Source organism: Aspergillus viridinutans (assembly GCF_018404265.1).
Source record: "Aspergillus viridinutans IFM 47045 DNA, scaffold_5, whole genome shotgun sequence".
Classification (NCBI taxonomy): Eukaryota; Fungi; Ascomycota; class Eurotiomycetes; order Eurotiales; family Aspergillaceae; genus Aspergillus; species Aspergillus viridinutans.
This window is the reverse complement of record NW_025091221.1, coordinates 2,631,410-2,651,069: the sequence shown is the minus strand read 5'-3', so window position 1 is coordinate 2,651,069 and position 19,660 is coordinate 2,631,410. Positions and strand designations below refer to the sequence as shown.

Below are 19,660 nucleotides of genomic sequence, written 5' to 3'. Positions count from 1 at the left end.
TAGGTTCCTACTGTGGAAGATGATCATGTCTTTGCAAATACTGTCTTCTCTACTCTTTATTCTTATTGGCATAGCGACTGTGAGACTAGAAGGTGTATTATAAATGGCTGTAGCTGCAAAATCTAATATCAAAGAGACGTCGCACCATATTCTTGCTCACTTGTACAATTCCAGCCGGGGTATTCCTCTCAAGCGATGCTGTTGAACAGTAACCAATAGAGTTGATATGCAAAAGAAGAAAAGTAGACATGATATAGCCGGACATTGACTTCGCTCCCCGGTAGAGACAAAAGCGATTCCATAGATAGGAAGAGACACCGGGGACGCCAAACAGTAGAAAAGCGAAAATAAGGAGACTAGCGACAAATGACGTTTAAAGGCCCTCGGGGATTGAAAAAAGCAATCACATGTCTACAACGACTCAATGAACATCACCCAAGGTTGATCAAAGATGGCGAAAATATGGAAGATAATATAACTGATCGAGACAAGAGACAAAGAGGCAGAGCATTACATGTCAATCATGTCGTTGAATCTCAGAATGCCGTTGGCTTTCATAACACCGTTAACGCCGTCAGGCATTCGGTATGCCCACTCAGCGACGCCCATCGTATCAGCAGCTGCCAGAGGATTTTTTCTCTCCGGTTCTTCATCTTCGTCGGATGTATCGGCTACAAGGACAAGACCAAGGCCTTTGATTGTTTCCACAAGCGCTGGGACAACATTCTATAACACATCAGGGACGTTATGTTAGCTCTAAATCTCTCACTCTTTGGTGCCGAATGTGCGTTGTGACGTTGTGGGTACGCGATAATGAAAGGCGGAATAACGACGTACCAGAAGACTAGAGCGACATATTAAGCCCATGAAGTTGTTGCTCTGCGCAATACGTGCTGACTCCTTGATTGACATTGATGCTCGGCCACTGCTGTCTATATCTGGCAAGGACCCAATATCCCGAGCCAAGTCCCGAATTTGGCCGAGATCATTGCAAAGAAGTACAGGAACTAATAGATGGAGCTCAAGATTAGTCATAGAAATAAAGGCATGCGCGATGGCGATCACTTACAGTTCGGCTGCTTCCAGTTAAGAGCTGTACATATATTATGATTATACGAGGTAAACACCACAGAACGTAAGAAGTCCGGATTGTGGTCTCTTGCAACACGCGCATGATCGAATACCTCAGTCAGAATAGCATCCGCGAAGCTATTGACGTCGGCTAGAGATGTCATATTCAGGTCTTGTTCTTCGGCAGGTGACGGATAGAGAATAGATAGATTGACGCTGACGCTGATCGGAAGGTGCCGCAGTACTTCCCGCAAGGAAAAGAAGGATGCTGCAAGGAGACGATGGGTTTGTGCAATACTGTTGGTAGCGTTCTCTTGCAGGAACTGTATCGTCTCAGCTTGATTCACGCCTCTCTCAGCGCCGACCGACTTGAATTCATTGAATGACAGGTGGCAGATGGGTATTTCCACGCTATGATGCTGAATGGTGAATCGCGGATAGAGCACAGGTATCCCGTCCCTGGTGAGCTGTACAAATAACTGAACATGATCCCCTGACAAGCTAGACCCTGTCACCAGGCCATTGTGTTCAGAGTCGAGCGCACTGGTCGCCTTCCAATATGTCGCAAAGTGCGTAATCTCGAGAGGATCACCATGGTAAGGTTTGATGACTTGAAAGCCGAACCGTAACTGGCCGATTGAGCGTAGTCTAGGATCAAAGAGTGGCAGAGTACACGACCCGGTACTGGATTTTTCGGCTCTAAACACAGTAGGTAGAGCGACGCTTTTCGCAATCACTTTCGAACCAAAGGTAGGAAAGACCTCAAAATCAACAGCAAATGATTCTAGGTTATCGACGTGAAATGAGATGGTCCTCGAATCTTCCTGAATAGGGAGCATTATTGTGCGAGGGATTAAATCAGAAAGCTTCGAGGAAATGGTTAACCGAGCAGCAGGATGGCGACCTGCTTGGTCAAAGCAAAGCGAGCCTGTGCTACCTGGCTCGAATAGAATTTGGACGAATACCTTCTTATCCAGGAAGTTGTGTCCGTAGCGTCTCAAAGGAATGATGGGTGGGGGCAGGGAAAGGTCAGGAATGCCATCAGCAGTGTCCATGTCACCCGACGCCGCTATCTCGTGATTCATGGTAGTGGAACTTGGTTCCTGCAACCTCAAGCCATTGAGGATATCGAGGGGCTTTTGAGCTGATTGTGACTCACTACGATGAGACCACAGAAGGAGCATGCATTCCAGATGTCCTTCCCATGCGGCATAGTACATCGCGGACAGTCCTTTCTCATCGACAGCACTGGCGTCGACTCCGAGTTCTAGTAGGGTGCGTAAACAATTCACACAACCTTCACTCGCTGCATGGAAAAGCGGTGTCCATTGATACAACTTGTCCCTCTGGTCCATATCAGCTCCATGCTGTTTGAGAAGGAGCAATAGTTCTGGCGGCTGGGAAGCACGGGCAACCATGTGCTGAGGGTAGAGTCCCTCTGCATCCGGAAGCAATTGGGCATTTCGTTCGAGAAGCATTTTGACTATCGGTATTGATCCGTGCTGGCAGGCGAGGTTTAGAGGAATATGGTCTGATTCTGATGCCGGTCCAATGCGAGCATTGTGCTGGAGAAGCTGCTCAGCACATGCCAACTGATCCTTGACGATGCTATGAATTAACGGTGTAAAATTGTTGTGATCCGCGGTGTCAACTGTATCAGGACCAGCAGCCAACAGCTCGCGCACCATATCAACGCGACCATGCATACAAGCATAATGCAGAGGAATCCTGCCGTACACATCTGACCTAGACACATCAACCCCTGCTGAGATACCTGTCTTGAAAACAAAGTCTCGCCCTGAAATGGCGGCTTCATGTAAGCAATTTCTTTCATTAATATCATCTTCGGCATTGATATCAACCAATCCACTCTCTAGAAGAACTACAAGCACTTCATCGGAGTATTCGTTGATTGCTGAGAGAAAGGCACGAGTCGCACGATCTCGGGCATCGGGGGCAGTATGAAGCTTCGCTGTCCACTCGCGCAGGGTTTGCAGATTGCCGGTAGTGGCAGATTGCAGGATTTGCGCATCGAGATCTTCCTCGTCCGTCCCAAAAGGCGGACCAACCCGGTCGGCTGGCCGGGCTGTATCAAACTGGATATTTTCACCTTCCGCCCATGCTTCGAGTTCTAGGCGGGCTGTTGTTGCTCGGTCTGAAAGATCACGCAAGACGTCTCGATTGAAACAGGGTTGCACTTCGACGGCTCGATGGAGATACAGCTCCTTCATGCGAGACTGCCAAAAGAATGATTTGTGAGTATGGGGCACGGGGAAAGGGTAGCACCGAACACAAAGAGAATAAAGCCGTTCCAACCTTTGATGTTTTATCCCACTACATATTTCATCAGTCACCGTTTCCAGTATTTTGTCAACCTCTCCGGTTTGAGTGACGAACCTTTTTCAGAATTTTGGACATGGCAGTCTCATTTATTGCGACAAATTGCTATCGCAGAGAAGATACACCGCATTAGCACCACAGAGCCGAAAAATTAATTCCAATCAGGCACACCCACTTGTAATTTGTTCAAGTCGCCATCGAACTGTTGAAACCCTTCGATCAAGGCTACGAAATTGGCTGGAACCTTGGAGTGCGACACTGCCCGAGACTGAACAACTCGTTTCTTGTCCAGGAGGGTTTTCAAGCGCAGAGAGAACTATCCTCCAGTCAGCCATCGTCATATAGGGACACGCGTTTTGCCCGATAGGACAGGACATTCAAACCTCGGATTCTTTCTGCAAGTAAAAGGTATTAACTTTTTCAATCTCACGCTCCTATATTGACGGTTACTGAGTATTTGTCACATCCATCGGTGGTTGCAAATCCATACAAGTCGAAAAAAGAACACTTCCTTATTTGCGCGAAGGGCGGCTTGCGCATCGGGAGCATCCTGTCCTGCAACAGTAGCCTGCGCGGGCAATTTGGGTGTCGCGCTCAGTTGCTTTATGAGCTATTCACAGAAAGTTAGTCAGTAATAAGGAAGCCAGTGTCTGCATATAAAATGGACCGACCTTCTTCAGAGCCTTGTAGTTCACGAAGCTGGCGGCGTACTCCGGAAGATCAAGCTGCCTTCGTTGAATCTGCTTCCCGAACTTCCTATATATTAAAAATAATAGTCAGCTCCATAAACGTCCTGAAAGCAGTATTACTTGCGCCATCAAAACAGGATTCCTGATGCGCCGCCGGAACCTACATCTTGAGAAGTTCTCGTGTGAAAGTAAATGATCCTTGGACCGGCGAATACTCTTACTGGCGATCAGTGTCGAACAATGAAACCCGGGTATTGGCAATAGCAGATCGTACAGCGTCAATTGATCGCCTGCAAGCAGAAGAAGGGAATGAACTGGTCAATCCGGGAGGAAAGGAGGAGCGAATTCCCTGCCCCTCTCTAAGCTCGAGACGACGACAGATGGACGATGAGGACGAATAGTCGAGTGGGTCAAGAGGACAGTCCGAATCGTCAGTGGCGGTACGTAGTAGGAATAGAAACAATATCGGTAGGAGTTGTCCGGTTATACAAATTAGAGGCCACTGATCCTCGCAATGTGATGGTTTCGAGCTCGAAGGCGGAGAGAATCAAGAATGCACACATCCGGATCGGACCAGAGAATCAAGAGAAATGAAAGAGGGGGAGGCCGGACATCTGTTGTAAGGGTCCCTGTTGGTTGAAGACCCAGAGTAGGAAGGAAAGAGCACGAGAGGCAGATTGGGAGGTAATGTCTATAGAGTGCCGTCAAGTGTCAAAATAATAGTAGTAGTAATTTGGAAGGTAGGACCTCGTCATTGGGGACTCGCTGGCAATTGCGGGCTAACAATGCCCTTGGGAGGGGCTTTTTTGACCCCGCTTGTCTAGACGGGTTAAAGCAAGTTGGGACAGGGTTGAGACCAGATAATAATAATATATAATAATTAGGAAAATCGAGACGATTTGACGGCGATTATATTACTGATAGCGAGCAAGGGCAGTATGTACCAGAGTATCCACGGAGTACCTAGGTAAGCTCTCGCCGCAGGACAGGAGAAACTAAGGTATGTACTAACGCCCTTACTAAGGCCGAACAAGAGAGTGGGGACCTCTGGTAGATGAATGCGGCAGCCAATCACCACGGCAGATCTGCCCACGTTCTAACTATGTGAACAGCCAGCATCTGTCGGATTTCTCTGCTTCATGGATTGAGGGCTGCCACACCAAAAGCTAATATAGCCGATCAAGAAGACTATTCCTTTTTGATTCTAATTAGTTGTTGCTGACTTACTCAGAGTGAGATAGTTAGTTAGTGACAGACACCAACCATAGGCTGTTCGAGGGCAACGTGTCCTGCCAAATCCGTCTGGCAGCTATGGCTAAGAAAATCTGTCTACTTTTATGGAGTACTCTCGCTTCACTCGGTCTGCTAAACGCGGCGGTTGTCTGAGACATAGGGTTCAGTAAGGTAGCCACCACTTTGAGGGCTTAGCTACTTTGAGTGAACGCTTGATGATCTGATCATCCGAGTCATGTCTACTTCCCTCAGACACATATCGCCGGTTTTCACAACTTGTATGGTATATAGACCTACGTAGTAGGTACCTATTATCAATGCAGGTATTCCGTTCAGATGGATTAGTTGGAACCTAGGTGGGCAGGTACATTATTACCACGGGCCGGCCACACTTCAAGGATGATTTGTAAGTCGCAGATAATACATTCTATGGTAGGTCCGGTAATTCACCTTAGCAGTTATCTCTCTCCATACCTTACTAGGTAGCTTCCGAGTTCTGCAGATTGCCATTCTATATGACGTACACAGGGTCTCAAGCCCAAGTCTCTGATCGTCATCTGATGTCAGAGTGCATATTATGGAGTCTTAGTATCTACTTTAAACTCTTCATAGTTCACGGCGTTGCCGCCGCTGCGCTGATCCCTGCTTGATATATTTAATACTACTCATCAGTAGCCAAGAAGATTAACTACTTATGCCGGCCTTCTCATAGACAGCCTCTCGCAGTGTTCTGTCGTTTACTACACTCATGCCGATTGTCTGTGTAGGCTGTTGGCTAGACCGGTGGCTCCTACCACATTTGGAATACTCCACACCGGCGCTAGAAAGCGATTAAGGGAATATACAACGAACATGGCTGACGAAAGTACAAGGATGACATTGTATGTATTTTAATGTGCAACTCTCTCAGAGGAATTACAGGACCATTGCATCCAAATATACAAAGGTAAGATGCAAGCAGTGTAACTTGACCCCATAAACTCGATCCAGAAAAGTCAACGAATAACATGGAACGCAGATGACCATGGAACTGGAGATGTTCATGCACGCCTGGAGCCGGTTCGGAATCTCCAATATCTCGGATATCAAACCAAAAATGCGAAGCAACAGCAGGCAAGCGGCCAGAAGAGAGCCCAGCGGTATATAAACCTGGCAAAGAAAACAAAGAGGAAAAGACGGTGCCTTAGGAGCGGGAATACAGGATCTCATGAACATAAGCGAACTGTTAGAACAAAAGATAAATCGAGTGAAGGAATCATGGAAAAATCCTCAAAGAATGGGCTATGAAAACAATGAGAAGAGGAAAGAGAAGTAAGTCCAAGAAGACGGGTTTGAGCGAAGAAAACAAGATCGGCGAATCGTGATTGAACGAGACATAAATGTTGACGGCACAAGATAATGCCAAACCAATTGATCGGCAGGTGGGAGAGGCCAGCTGATATCAATTCGAGTGCTTCGTCAGTGTCCTGCGGCCGCAGCAGAAGCACTGGTCAGGACCCTACCATAATCGGCAAAGACACAGTGACTTCATATCATTCTTTCAGAAGTTTTGGGCGATGCCAGCGTTTCCTTGTCGTGGGAAGACCGCCGGGTTCTCGATCCGCGTATTGCGCCGGGCCTGGACATCTCGAATCACAGGCTGATTCGGGACATATGGACCGTCTCCATAAGCCCCGTACTGCCCTTGCATATCACTATAGTACGGATTATCCTCGTAGAAGACACCAGTCGGATGGGTGCCAGACATATGGCTTTCTTCCGAGGCCTCGGATCTATTGGCTGCGGAGTAAGCCGACGAAGCATTGGACGGACCACGGTGGATGTCAGTGGTGCGATTATTAGAAGCTGCAGGAGCAGCCCCCAAGACCCCGATTGGTTCGGTTTCTTGCATCTGTCCTTCGGAAAATTGGATGGTACCGTCGCTCGGAGTTGCAGCGTGATGATAGCCAGGTGCACTTCCAGCTTCCGACATAGCTAATCCCGCCCCGGCGCCGCTCGACAAATTCGTCGATGCTTTGCGGCCAGCGGAAGTCGTTCCCCATCCCCGATATCCGGATGTGTCCTCCTTGGGTTCGTATGCAGCGCCGCCACCCATGATGGGCGGTAGTGTCGGATCGTTATTTGGGTTGAATCCGTACTCCTCCACCTCTTTTCTTCGTTCTTCCTCCGCCGCTTTCTTTGCCTTCCATTTGCGCCAGAAGTACAAGGCAGCTAGGATGATCAAAGCTACGGAGACGACAGGTACGACTACCGCTACAGCGATTGTGCCACCAGCAGTAAGTCCAGAACCACCCGAGCTTCCTCCTGTAGACGATGCAGTCGCTGACGATCCAGATGATGTAGTTGTCACTCCATTGGCTGAATTTCCTGTCGGGAGAGTTTGAGACGTAGATTCCGTCGAAGTAACGTAAACGGTCGTCGGCCCAGTATGTGTATTGGCAGGTGGTGCAGTAGTGATAGATGTGGTGACGCTGTCGGGGATTCGAGAGGTCTCGGAACTGGTGGACTGTGTGGTCTGTGCAGTAGTGGTGGATGAAGTGCTTGTCGTGCTTGAAGTGCTAGTACTACTTGTAGTGCTAGTCGTTGACGGTTCTGTCGGCGTGGACGTTGTGGAAGTTGTCGATGAGGTGGTCGAGGACGTCGTGGGTGCACTCGGCGTCTGCTCAGCAGTTGTTTCGGTCGTGGCGCTCGTCGGAGCCGCCTGTGCTGTTCCTATAAAATAGTTAATTGACCGCCTGATCACGATTGAACGACAATTCTGATAGTAGAGGGGACCATCGTGAGCAGGCTGGCTAATCCATACCAGACATTATTCAGTGGCTCTCCTGAGCTAGTACGACCAGAAAATTCTCTTTCCAAGAGAAATCTAACTCAAAAGTCCAGACGCGTTGACACCGTGGGTACAGTTGTCTTGTCTTTTGACGCGACGTCCCTTCCAACTGAGATACAGGGTCGAGCAATTCACTTTCTCGACGTTTCTTGGGAATATCAGCAGACCGAAGGTTGACCGACCGTGATTTCGTGGAGGGCGAGCCTGGGCCCGAAGTCCCATTAACAATTGGGGGAGAGATGAAAGTATAAGAAATGAAACCCGATAATAATGAGTGAGAGAAGAAATGATAAAGAGTGGCTGTCGAACACGACACAGTAAACGATCGTGCGCGCACAGCGATTATAGGAGTTGCCGTCAGAGGTGGTCAGAATTGAGGCCGACGGACGGTTGATGATGATCAGGGGCAAAAGGAAATGGAAACGTCAGGAAAGACCAAACCTGACAGGTACCTACACAGGCTTCATGAGATGATAGTGCAAGACAGCGACCGGAGATAGATGATAATAGGTACAATATAATGGCAATGATAAGGTTAATTCCACCGTTTGAGAAAGGAAACGGTTCGAAGGACGAAGGAAAAGCGAGTTAGAAGAAAGGGAATGAATTGAAATGAGAGTGGAGATGCAGAGAATATCTAGTAAAAATACAGATGGATCATGGATCATGAATAGATTGTTAAAGCCGGTTTCTCTAGTGGTATTCATTCCTAGTGACTTTTAGGTGGGCTCAAATTCTTCTACTTCCTCTTAAGAGAGCCATATTCAGTACATATCTTCCTGTTGGCAAATATGCGTACTGAGTCTCTGGTACAGTAGTGTCTAGCTATTTATTAACATATTAAAGTCTTCTATTTTCAAAACTAGCACCTATTAGAAATTCTCGCAATTGCTCTGACTTCAATTAAGACTGTAGCTAAATAAAACTATTTTGTACATTATCTAAAGCAAATGTGTCCAACAGTAGTTAGGTACCACTAGGGTACTGAATTAGGTGAGCTTGTTGTCATTGATTACCATTCACCACAGGCCCATGGAATTCTCCGGTATTATTAGCAAAAGACAAATGCGGCCATGCGGCGAATGGATTAAGTACTTCCGTGTACTTTTTTAGGAATGGAAGTGCGGAGTTACTGCTGCAGTCTTTCCCGCAACCAGCATGTATATTCAATATAAAGGTCGTTTTCATATATTACAAGGAGGTAAAGTTAGTTTCTCAATGCTCTCAGCAGCGGGATCTTCTTTTACCAAACAAACATCTACCGGCGTGGCCTTTTATTTAATGTTTGCGTCAACGGTATCCACAAAGGAATTAGTTCGCTTGATCTGTAGACTACATACACAGCAGCAGGTAGTTATCACCTTTTCTACCCCAGTATTTACTCTGTAAATCAGTTTCTAGATGAGTGTCTATTCGTTGTCTACCTTACAGACATGTGCTTGGTGGCCCAGAGCATTAGGTACCTGAGTCTTGAAGTAGAATATCAGCTTTGATTGGTGGAAAACCAAACGGATTCCTCTATTAGTTAGGTAGGTAGTACTGATATGGATACCTAGGTCATGTAACGAATGACCGAATAACAGCATTATTAATGTTTTTCTATTTTCGTTGTATCTCACTGTCAGCATTAGCCCTACTTTCTTACAAAGTATGTTTCTCTCACTTCCCCCGTCCTCCTCAATCTTTTCTGCGTATCTAATAATTCTCCGAGGTTGCCCTCACATTGAAGTATGGAAAAGCAACTGCCGAATATTTTGTACACGCTTTTTCGCAGGTAGACTTTATGGTTCAGATCAGATAATTATGAGATACTCTCAGGCCACAATCCTAATCCGTTGCGCAGACCGGATCACCTTAGCCCATATCCATGGATGGGATCAGGACTACAGTCAACAGTACTGAGCATATAACTACTTACCTCTCACCGGAGTTACCTGATAATTTTGTACCATGGACGAAGGGAATCCCTCTCCGGAACCAAGGCTACAGTTCACTACAATAATAAATATGACTAACCAGCAGCTCTTCATACCTCCGCACTTACTCATCAGGAGGCTAGAGTTGTCAAGCCCATTCTCCCCGTGGATAATCCTGATAAATCTATTCACGTGGTCTTGCATTGACATGCTATTTGTTCACTTCCACTCTTTCCAAGTCTGTCACTCGCATGTTCTACGTAAAAGGTGCTGCTTGAGAGAAGCAGGTGTTGTAGTAATATCCGATATATCTGCAGACTGGAAATGGGGAAGTGTCAGGACACATTGCTATTCAGATGAACACACCATATGGAGGAGCTTGATGATCTCCCTATGTAGAGCCACTGTCGCTCTGAATCCAGATATTCAAAACAGAAAGTTGATTTACCGGCTGGGGCCAGAGTCCAAACCAAGGAGCCATCATATTCCCCTCTAATACTTGAAAGATGATATCAGGTGCGGAGACAGCACCAGTTGAAAGAATTTCAAGTATACCTATTCTATTTCTCAACGAGCCAGACTTGCGCCGCTCAAAAAAGGAAAAGAATTCAAACAATAGAGCCTGAGACGCCTGACGGCACAAAGCCATGCTCGACTCACTGTTCTAAAGAACAGTACGCGGAAAGCTGGAAATGATCAGTCACACTAACAGAACAAAGCCCCATTCACGGACGGCATCTCAGGTTTCACACTTGGAAAGGGATGCCGCCAGAGCCTTGAAAAAGTAGATAGGAAGATCGGAAAATAGAAAAGAAAAAAAGATCCAGCTTCATATATCTTATGTACGCCATGGACGTAGGATTGCGAGTAACATTGATCCCAGTCTCTGGGGAGACAGCGCCCATTTCGGAAGAAATAACAAGAGAAAGGTCGTGAAGTACCCTAGCGCGACATTGTGGAAAGATATTCATCACCTGGAGGAACAGAAGATCAAATCTTGACGAAGCTTTCTATGTTTGCCGCATATCCCATGATGGACGAAGATTGGACATCAAGTCGTCTTTCGTGCCTACAGTCCCTGGAGGAAGCCGGCTGACACGATACGCACCCGTGCGAATGTTATGCAAATGAGCGGCAGAGATTCCTGTGCGGTTGCTATGAATGCTGCCGGCGTCGCTTGCGGTCTCTGCGTTCTTGAAGCGAGGCGGAGGCGCGAAATCAAGGTTATCGAAGGTTCCTGATTTACGCAATGCATGCCTAAGGAGATTGTTAGTTTTTGTGATCCAGATTTTACTGAAATACACAGACTTACGGGCTGGGTATCGGTGCGAGCTCATCGAAAGCGGAGGCAAGAGGTGTACGAGCAGGTGCTACCGGAGTGTAAGGCCGCAGTCCACCAAGAGGTGTCTCTGCTCGTCCTTCTTTTTTGTCTTTGAAGTTCATGCCTGGGGCATACTCGGCAGCGATCATAAGGGAATCCTCTTTCAGCAAGTGAGGAGAAGGTAGAACTTGAAGTGGTGACGGGGGCGGCATTGGCTTGCGAGGAGCTCGAGGCCCGGGCAACCGATGAGAAGCCGAAGAGAAAGCACGAGGTCCCGGATAGTTGGACCGATCGCTGGCACCACCCACAGAGCCTGTAGCCATATGCCTGGCAGCTCCTTGGAAGCGGGGTGGTGCGCGTGGAGGCGGCGTCATGGCACGACGATTGACGGGCTCAGCGAATGGTGCTGGAACTGAATCATAGTATTCACCAGTGGTAGGATCGTAGACGTAACCATCGTCCTGAAAGTATTCTGGACCGTAGTCCTCGTATATGGTTTCCCTGCCCGTCTTAGACTCGTCGAAGTACTCCTTGTAAAACGACCGAATACGGTTGGCACGCTGCTCAGGATTGTCTGATGGATCCTCCGGAGGCAGAGGGCGAAGTCCCAGGGTGAATCTACGTGTGTCACGACGAACATCAAGGCTTTGATTCTGAGACTGCAGCGGCTCCTGAGGGATAGCAGGAGCTGCTGCATGATTTGGGGCCGCGTCACGCTTCTGGGCATCTTCGGCCCCGTAGACATTCACTGCCGGGATCTCAGGATAAGACTTTCTATTATCACCATAGTCGCTCGCTGCATCGCTCACAGGAAGTGAAATCCGAGGTGTTGGCAAGGATGGTGACTGCTTTGAAGGCGCAGCCGAGTCAAAACTAGTCGGCAGAGCTTCATGAATGGGACGACTCTGTTGTGCACGAGTGCCGAGATGCAGGTCCAATGAAGGGTCCATTGAAGGGTCCATGGCGTTCTTGGGAGGTTGTTGAGGCAAATTGCCATGGCGGGCCTCCGACGATGATATGTCCTCGCCGCCGTCGGCATGGCCACCTGGTGCTGGACTTGTTCCACGGCTACCACTGACTCCCGGTATGTGAACGGGGCTCAAACTGCGCGGGAGATTCAACTGCAACCCCACATCCTGCCCATTTCCTTGGCCCAGCGGACTGTGCAAGCTACCACCGTCCGAAGGAGCATTATACAGTGGCGGTGACGAACGCGAAATTCTCTGGGCGTTCTGCAGTAAACCTTGGTTCATGTCATCTCCTCGCAGGCTGGCTTTACTCTGCGATCTGGAGAATGCCGACGTGTCATCGTGGAATCCCCTCGGCTGCGATCTGACAGATGCATTATCACCGAGGAATGAGCTTGCATGGCGGTATTTATCGTCGTCACCAATCATAGATCTTGAAAGGGAGTGTAACGACTCCCGAGAACCATGCAGACCAGGAGGAAGGAGATAGGGGCTTGGGCCTATGTCGAGGGACATTCCTTTGGCATGCAGGTTGCTCCCTTTCTCTGCCTGCGTCATTGGTTTAGACCCAGCTCTGGGTTCCAAATCTAAGCCAAAATCGAGAGATTTATGCTTGTCATTGGCATCTTCCTGCCGGAGCTTCTTCACATTCCGCCGATGCAGATAAAACAGGACGATAATGGCGCATATAATTGGGATTCTGGTTGCTCATCAGCCCATGCGTAAGAAACAGACGAAGAATGAGAACTCCACGTACACTGCGCCTAGTACTATCGGCAAGGTCGTTGTACTGGCCGAATTTGTATATTTCTCGCATGCACTGGAGGTGTCACCCTCAGGACAACGGGAGCTTGCGGTCGTCGTAGATGTCGAAGGCACCCTTTTCACAAGGGTTGGATCTTCGGTGCCAACCAAGAGAGGCACACGGTCTCGAGGCACAATGTCTGGTCGGCGCGGCGGGGATCGCACGGCCATGTGGATTCCATGACTGGGAAAATGTTGATGTTGGCGATGATGATGCATGGTCGTCCTAACTCGTCTGGTCTCAATGACTTTTTGAGTCGGACGGCCGATACAAAGATCTCCAAGCTCAGTGGACCCCTATAGTCGTCGGATTGATTCGAAGGGGCGGGGTTTGCAATGAATTGCGAGGAGCAGCGATCAAATCCGGCAATCGACGACCTCTAATCATGAATGTAAGAGTACAGGTGACATTAGCTGAGCAAAAAGAAAGGCTTATAGACAGGCCAGAGCTGTGAGAATATCGATGGACAGATTGGATTAGCAGGCTAACGAAGGCAGATGCGCTGCCGAAATTGACACCGATCGACCAAGGAGCGAACGGGAACGGCTTTTTCCCCTAAAAGAGCGGAAGCTGAAGACCAGCAGACTTGAATAAATGAGTGTGAATGATCTCCGCGAGGAGACCAAGTTGGAAGGTAGGGAGGGTAGCGGGAAAAGACTAGAGAAACTGAATCGGCAAGCAAGCAAAAAGGAATGGATAGGATGATAACAATAATGGAAGAAAAAGAACAACAAAAGAGAGAGCGACCAAGGGGTCAACGACTAAGGAGAGATAGCAAAATACTGGACTAGCAAGTGAGGTTAGTGCAAAGATGAGGAAACAGTACCGAGTAATAACAACAATACTTGTACTACCTTGGTCACACTTGTGCTAAGCTTGTCCATACCTCTCCCTACCTAGTTTCGCCTAGAGGTAATATTCAAGATCCATAACAATAATTATAGCCAACATGTAGATTCTCTGGTAAGGTGAAATTCAGCATTGGCCCTGATTGTTTTATGATGATGAAGTTCTATAAGCTTTCTATGTTCATTAACTATGTAGGTAGGTACCTTGCCGTACACATCCAGCCATAGGTAGCTTAACACAGTACAGTCGTGGGAGTAGATTTCAGGCACGACTGTGTATGAACCAGGTGCCTCAGTACCTAGAATACAGGTAAAGGTAAGGAGTCAGAGATCCTGCGCCTCTCCAGGTAGCTTACTTTGCAGGTAGTCCATGTCAAGTACTGCTGTACTTTGTACTCGATAATCTGTACATACTCCATACATAATACCGCCTCTGCACTCCAGGAGATTACGATTGGTCTATTCTCTCTTGCTTTTGTTGAGAGACAGGAACTGTAAGAGGTAAAGCACACTCTTGTACCACTAGTCAGGTACAGATACCAATCATACAAGTTTGGTACCTGAGAAGTGGCGACGGGATGAACAGCCAAAGGTTTCATTAGCCCCACTTGAACCCCCTTAATTGGAAATTATTGGTGGCTTTGTAAAGTATATATTATTAGCAGGTTGGTTCAGGGGTAAGACTTCTTGTGTTAGTGATGGACAGAGTCTAGACTATCTATAAGATTCCTGCATCTGTTATGAGAGGTACTCTGTATGAAGTAAAAGGGTCAACAAACCATGCTTAATTACTTATACTGATCATTATGAAACCCATCACTACTGCTTAGTTTGCTTGGAACAAACTATGGAATAATTATTAATGATCTAGAAAACCTAAGAAAATTCTACAATAATGATGTTCCTTGAGCCTGCCTAGCACTTTTTAAACTGACAATCAGTTATCCCACAGTATATGAGTCTTAATTTCTGAAGTACTTAGTTATGTGAGGGCATTAGCAGCCGCACTTATTGCCTGAATGACAGCAGGCTGCCTGTGTTTTATCAAGACAAATTATTCGCCCTTAGGGATGTGGGAGCTGTCCTCCCTGAATAATGGTATGTATACAGACCTGAGGAAGCTGATAGGCACTGGGAGTACTAAGTTATTTAACTAAAAGCTTTAACTCACGCATGTGCCTTGAGTTCATTAGATTCCTCTTCATATTATCCAGTGATCACTGACCACTTACCATCAATTATCCTATTAACTATCTGATGAAGTTTACTTTAAAATCAACTTTAACTAACATATTCTATGCTTTACAATGACTTAATTATACTGAAGTTCTATTTCTTTTTTCGGTTGCCACTGAGGACATGTAAAGGGTTCTCTTGATATATGTGATTTATGAAGGTGTCAAATTAATATAGTGCCTTGGATGATACATACTAAGTTATATAAGGTAGACTGTATGATATCTCTCATACATACCACTGTACCTCGTCACATCATCAGCTAGTGGACTGGTCAAAGTTAGTAGAGAGTCGCAATGATGATATGTTCATAACTTATTGTTTTCAGGATCTAGATACATAGTGTATTGAACATGCTTCAACCATGATCTTTTATTATTAGGTGTGATTTCTTTCCTTGCAAGGGAGCAGCGTTCATGATTATATAAAAATGTCTTTCACTACCATCCCTCTGAGAAAGACGGTAGTGAGTCTCATGTCCTTTAAGATTTTCATGTATGATATTTCCTGATAATCTAGAATATACTACAATCTCTATTATTATCATCAATGTAGCATGGGCACGAGGAGGAAATAAGGTTATTTTCGCCCCCCTTTTTTATACAGCATCCTGACGTCAAAAGCAGAGCCCTACTGTAACTGACGCCATCAGATCGTTGTCCGACCTGCCATACAAAGTTTTATGCTGTTCATCAAATTCATAGCCCTACATATTGGCTATGCCTATCTACTGCTATTTTTGTTGTTTTAAATGCTTCCTGTATTCCTCAACACTATCATGGAGAAGACAGGAGAGGATGCGCCCCCCTCTTCCTTGAAGATCACGCAGTGATTTTGGGCATGATTTTAGCCACAAAGTTTTGTCTTTTTGTTTAGGAGGCCAGACTTCCATATTGCCTTCTATCACTAGTGACAGTGACTAGGTAATAGTGCTACCACGGTTACATAGTACTTACCTACCTAAGTACATGACTGATTGCTGACCTGATGATGATAGTGACGATGATGATGCCTGAACCAAGCTTGGCCACTTCTTTTCATATGTGCCTCTCGCAGCCAAATCAAAAAGGACTAAAGGAAAATTGACAATTTATGAGAACAATATCCCTATCCATGTACTGATTGTAGGCCTTGCATTACAAAAAGTAGAGCCTTAACTGTGGCCCCATGGAGCAGAGCGAAGCACAAAGAGGCATCGAGGAAGATTCTCGTGTCGGGACTTTTTCCGAAGAGGCGGCTTGAGATCATCTTCAAGTAAGTCCAATTTGCCGCTATGGTTGGGTTACAAGCCCATTTGAATCGCGTAGCTTCGCACAGTCTACTTCATTCGCCTCTTCAAGTGGACGCCCGTACGATTCTGCTTTGAAAATCTTGTCTCAAACCAAATTCACCCTACCGATACTTCCTGCATCGCGGAAGAAGAGAATTCTCCTAATTTCTGCTATGGTTTCCAGCACTTGTCTTCTAGGCTGCGTGCGTAATTGTCCGCATGGATTCATTGTCGCGGGATCTCGAAAAGGCTGAATTGGAGGCATACCGTGCACCAAGCCGCCGTCAGAGCCTCAATCATGGGAGCCGTGCCTCTCGGTCTGACTCCCTCTCATCCTCGGTCACCTCTTCCAGCTCGTCAACACAAGCGCAAGAGGGTGACTACTACTTGGCGCAGATTCAGACTGCCCAGACGCTACGAGGTGCTGGTCTAGAACGACATCCAACAGCACTCAGTCGCATTGCAACTCAGAGAAGCCAGCATAGCGCCACTGTGGGTGCTCTCAAGCCACTCGTGTCAAAAAGACCTCTGCCAGAATTTGGCGCAGGAAAGCCCTATCCCCCGCCTCTTCCAGAGAGAGAGGAATATGTCGTCGAGTTTGCTGGCCCGAATGATCCTCTGCATCCTCAGAACTGGTCTATGAAGAAGAAGTAAGTCACTCCGAGTTTGCATCAGAAGACTAATGGCGACTCACCTCTGCGTATAGGATTGCAGTTTCCGCCATGCTGGCATACACGACTTTCAATGCGACTTTCACAAGCAGCATCTACTCTGCCGCCAATTCGGTTGTGTCATCGAAGTTTCATGTCTCGACCGAAGTAGGTACTCTCGGCCTCTCGCTGTATGTCTTGGGGTTTGCGTGTGGCCCGACATTTTTCTCGCCGTGGTCTGAGCTACAAGGCCGGCGTATACCCATTCTGATTGGCATGTTCGGCTTTACCGTCTTTCAGTTTGCAGTGGCTACCGCGGAAAACCTCCAAACGATATTAATATGTCGCTTCTTCGGTGGCTTTTTTGGATCGTGTCCCATCGCTGTTGTTGCAGCGGTGTTCTCCGACATCTATGACAACCGCCATCGAGGCCTCGCGATCACGGTTTTTACCATGACAGTCTTTACCGGCCCACTCTTTGCTCCTTTCATCGGTGGCTTCATCGTTGAAAGTTACCTAGGCTGGCGTTGGACGGAATACCTCACTGGAATCATGGGCGCCTCGGCTTTTGCTCTAGATTTGTTCTTTCTGGAGGAGACATATTCTCCAGTTGTGCTAATTGGGAAGGCTGCTGAGCTTCGTCGACGAACGAGAAATTGGGGCATTCACGCGAAGCAAGAGGAGATCGAAGTTGAATTTGGAGAGCTCATCCGCAAGAATTTCAGTCGTCCACTAAGGATCTTGTTCACCGAACCGATCGTGCTCCTGCTAAGTATCTACATGGCATTCCTCTATGGCTTGCTGTATCTATTCTTGACCGCATATCCAATTGTCTTTCAGCGCATCCACGGTTTCAATAAAGGCGTTGGGGGGCTTCCTTATTTTGGGATAATCATCGGCGAATTTTTGGGCGGAATATTTATTATTACCCTCCAGCCATGGTATAACAGACGACTGAGTGCGAATAAGGACATACCCATCCCCGAATGGCGTCTACCCCCGGCCATTATAGGCGGGGTGGCCTTTTCCGGCGGTCTCTTCTGGTTCGGTTGGTCAGGGTACAGATCTGATATACATTGGATCGTGCCAACCCTGTCGGGTCTCCTGACCGGATTCGGACTTTTCTGCATTTTTCTGCAATGTCTCAACTATATTGTTGATGCCTATCTCGTCTTGTACGTTGCTCCCTCCAATATCTCTCCCTCGGAAGCTATGCTGATGTCTTGTCACGTAGTGCTGCTTCAGCCCTGGCCGCAAATACTGTTTTGCGTTCTATAGCTGGTGCAGGATTCCCACTTTTTTCAACCTATATGGTACGTTCGACCCTCCTTGCTAATTCCGGCTTTTGTCGCCTCGTTTCGTTCCCTGACAAGCGCACAGTTTAATGCTCTAGGCGTCAACTGGACTGGAACTCTCCTTGGATGCGTCGCTGCCATCCTGATGCCTATTCCGCTCCTCTTCTACTCTTACGGACCCAGGATCCGTGCGAAGAGCAAGTTCGCAATGGAATATATTGTAGCCGTTCAGGCTCACAATGATGAGCATGTAGAATGACAACCTTTATCTACCTCAGTACGGACACAGTGGACAGCTCATTCAGGAGATGAGAAGAATTACGGATGCTGTATGCGAGCCTGATGAACTCGGAACATCCGTGATGGACCATCTTGAACAATTTGCACATACCTTATTGCTTGTTGAGCGTCTCGATTCCTTCTGTATCACTGGGCAGTTCGTCATTTGACTTGCGATACCCCTATGGCTTGGATTTTCGTTGGTCTCTGGCGTGACAGCAGATGGTTTGTACAAGATCATTAATATTAATGACAATAAGACGACGTGTGTGTGTTCGAATCCAGAAGCAAATTTCTAGAGCCCAGTCCCGTATAAGATTGCTCTTCAAAGAGATATCGGCGTTTGCTTGATATGGAGATATTGAACGTGGCAGATACTACCGGAGTGCTATCGCTTCATTCCATAGTCTTTTATTACATTATGTACCTTTTTTCCTACTCTAGTATCATAACGTCAAACCAGCTTGAACCAGAATGTCATGTAGTCGTAGCCTTAATTTCGACGCCAATGTCGATACTGCCTCGCCCGCCTGGTGCGTGTTGTGCTATTCCAAGGCAAGTACCAGCAGTGGGAGGTGTAAAAAGACGCAAAACCCGGGATGGACCCGGGAAAGCGTCAGACAGGACCGTCATTTTGTGGCACAGAATGAAAGATCAGCGTAAAACAGAAAAAGGAGAATCATGAAAAAGACGAGGAAGAAAAATTAACACATTGATGGTGCCCATAAAAGAAGAGACGAGGGAAATTGACATCGGCTGGAAAATGTACACCAAACCCACTAATACAAGATGGAGCCCTGTTCAGAAAGAAGATTTTTTTCGAAGACAAAGTTAAACGGCCTGACATTCCGGAAAGCAGAAGGTTAGCGACGGATGCGGATCTCGGGTTCGAAAAGATAAAGGAGGAAG

The 19,660-nt window shown here is 47.1% G+C and overlaps 4 protein-coding genes across 4 annotated transcripts; 1 reads left to right on the top strand and 3 right to left on the bottom strand.

The window, feature by feature from the left end:
• Window positions 1–510: 510 nt before the first annotated feature.
• On the bottom strand, window positions 511–4,663 carry phoC (putative cyclin dependent kinase inhibitor Pho81; the record flags this gene model as incomplete). The annotated part of the gene is made up of 10 exons (XM_043271017.1): window positions 511–726; window positions 838–1,007; window positions 1,070–3,308; window positions 3,388–3,405; window positions 3,469–3,516; window positions 3,587–3,727; window positions 3,795–3,845; window positions 3,902–4,021; window positions 4,083–4,167; window positions 4,545–4,663. The coding sequence occupies 10 exons, from the start codon at window positions 4,661–4,663 to the stop codon at window positions 511–513; spliced, it is 3,207 nt and encodes a 1,068-aa protein (XP_043126952.1).
• A 2,210-nt stretch (window positions 4,664–6,873) lies between these two features.
• Aspvir_007839 (uncharacterized protein) lies at window positions 6,874–8,143 on the bottom strand (the record flags this gene model as incomplete). The annotated part of the gene is made up of 2 exons (XM_043271016.1): window positions 6,874–8,045; window positions 8,137–8,143. The coding sequence occupies 2 exons, from the start codon at window positions 8,141–8,143 to the stop codon at window positions 6,874–6,876; spliced, it is 1,179 nt and encodes a 392-aa protein (XP_043126951.1).
• A 2,946-nt stretch (window positions 8,144–11,089) lies between these two features.
• Window positions 11,090–13,343, bottom strand: Aspvir_007838 (uncharacterized protein; the record flags this gene model as incomplete). Its single annotated transcript, XM_043271015.1, has 3 exons — window positions 11,090–11,336; window positions 11,392–13,068; window positions 13,126–13,343. The coding sequence occupies 3 exons, from the start codon at window positions 13,341–13,343 to the stop codon at window positions 11,090–11,092; spliced, it is 2,142 nt and encodes a 713-aa protein (XP_043126950.1).
• Window positions 13,344–16,746: 3,403 nt separating this feature from the next.
• Aspvir_007837 (MFS transporter) lies at window positions 16,747–18,726 on the top strand (the record flags this gene model as incomplete). Its single annotated transcript, XM_043271014.1, has 5 exons — window positions 16,747–17,177; window positions 17,234–18,352; window positions 18,412–18,490; window positions 18,558–18,673; window positions 18,720–18,726. The coding sequence occupies 5 exons, from the start codon at window positions 16,747–16,749 to the stop codon at window positions 18,724–18,726; spliced, it is 1,752 nt and encodes a 583-aa protein (XP_043126949.1).
• Window positions 18,727–19,660: the final 934 nt, after the last annotated feature.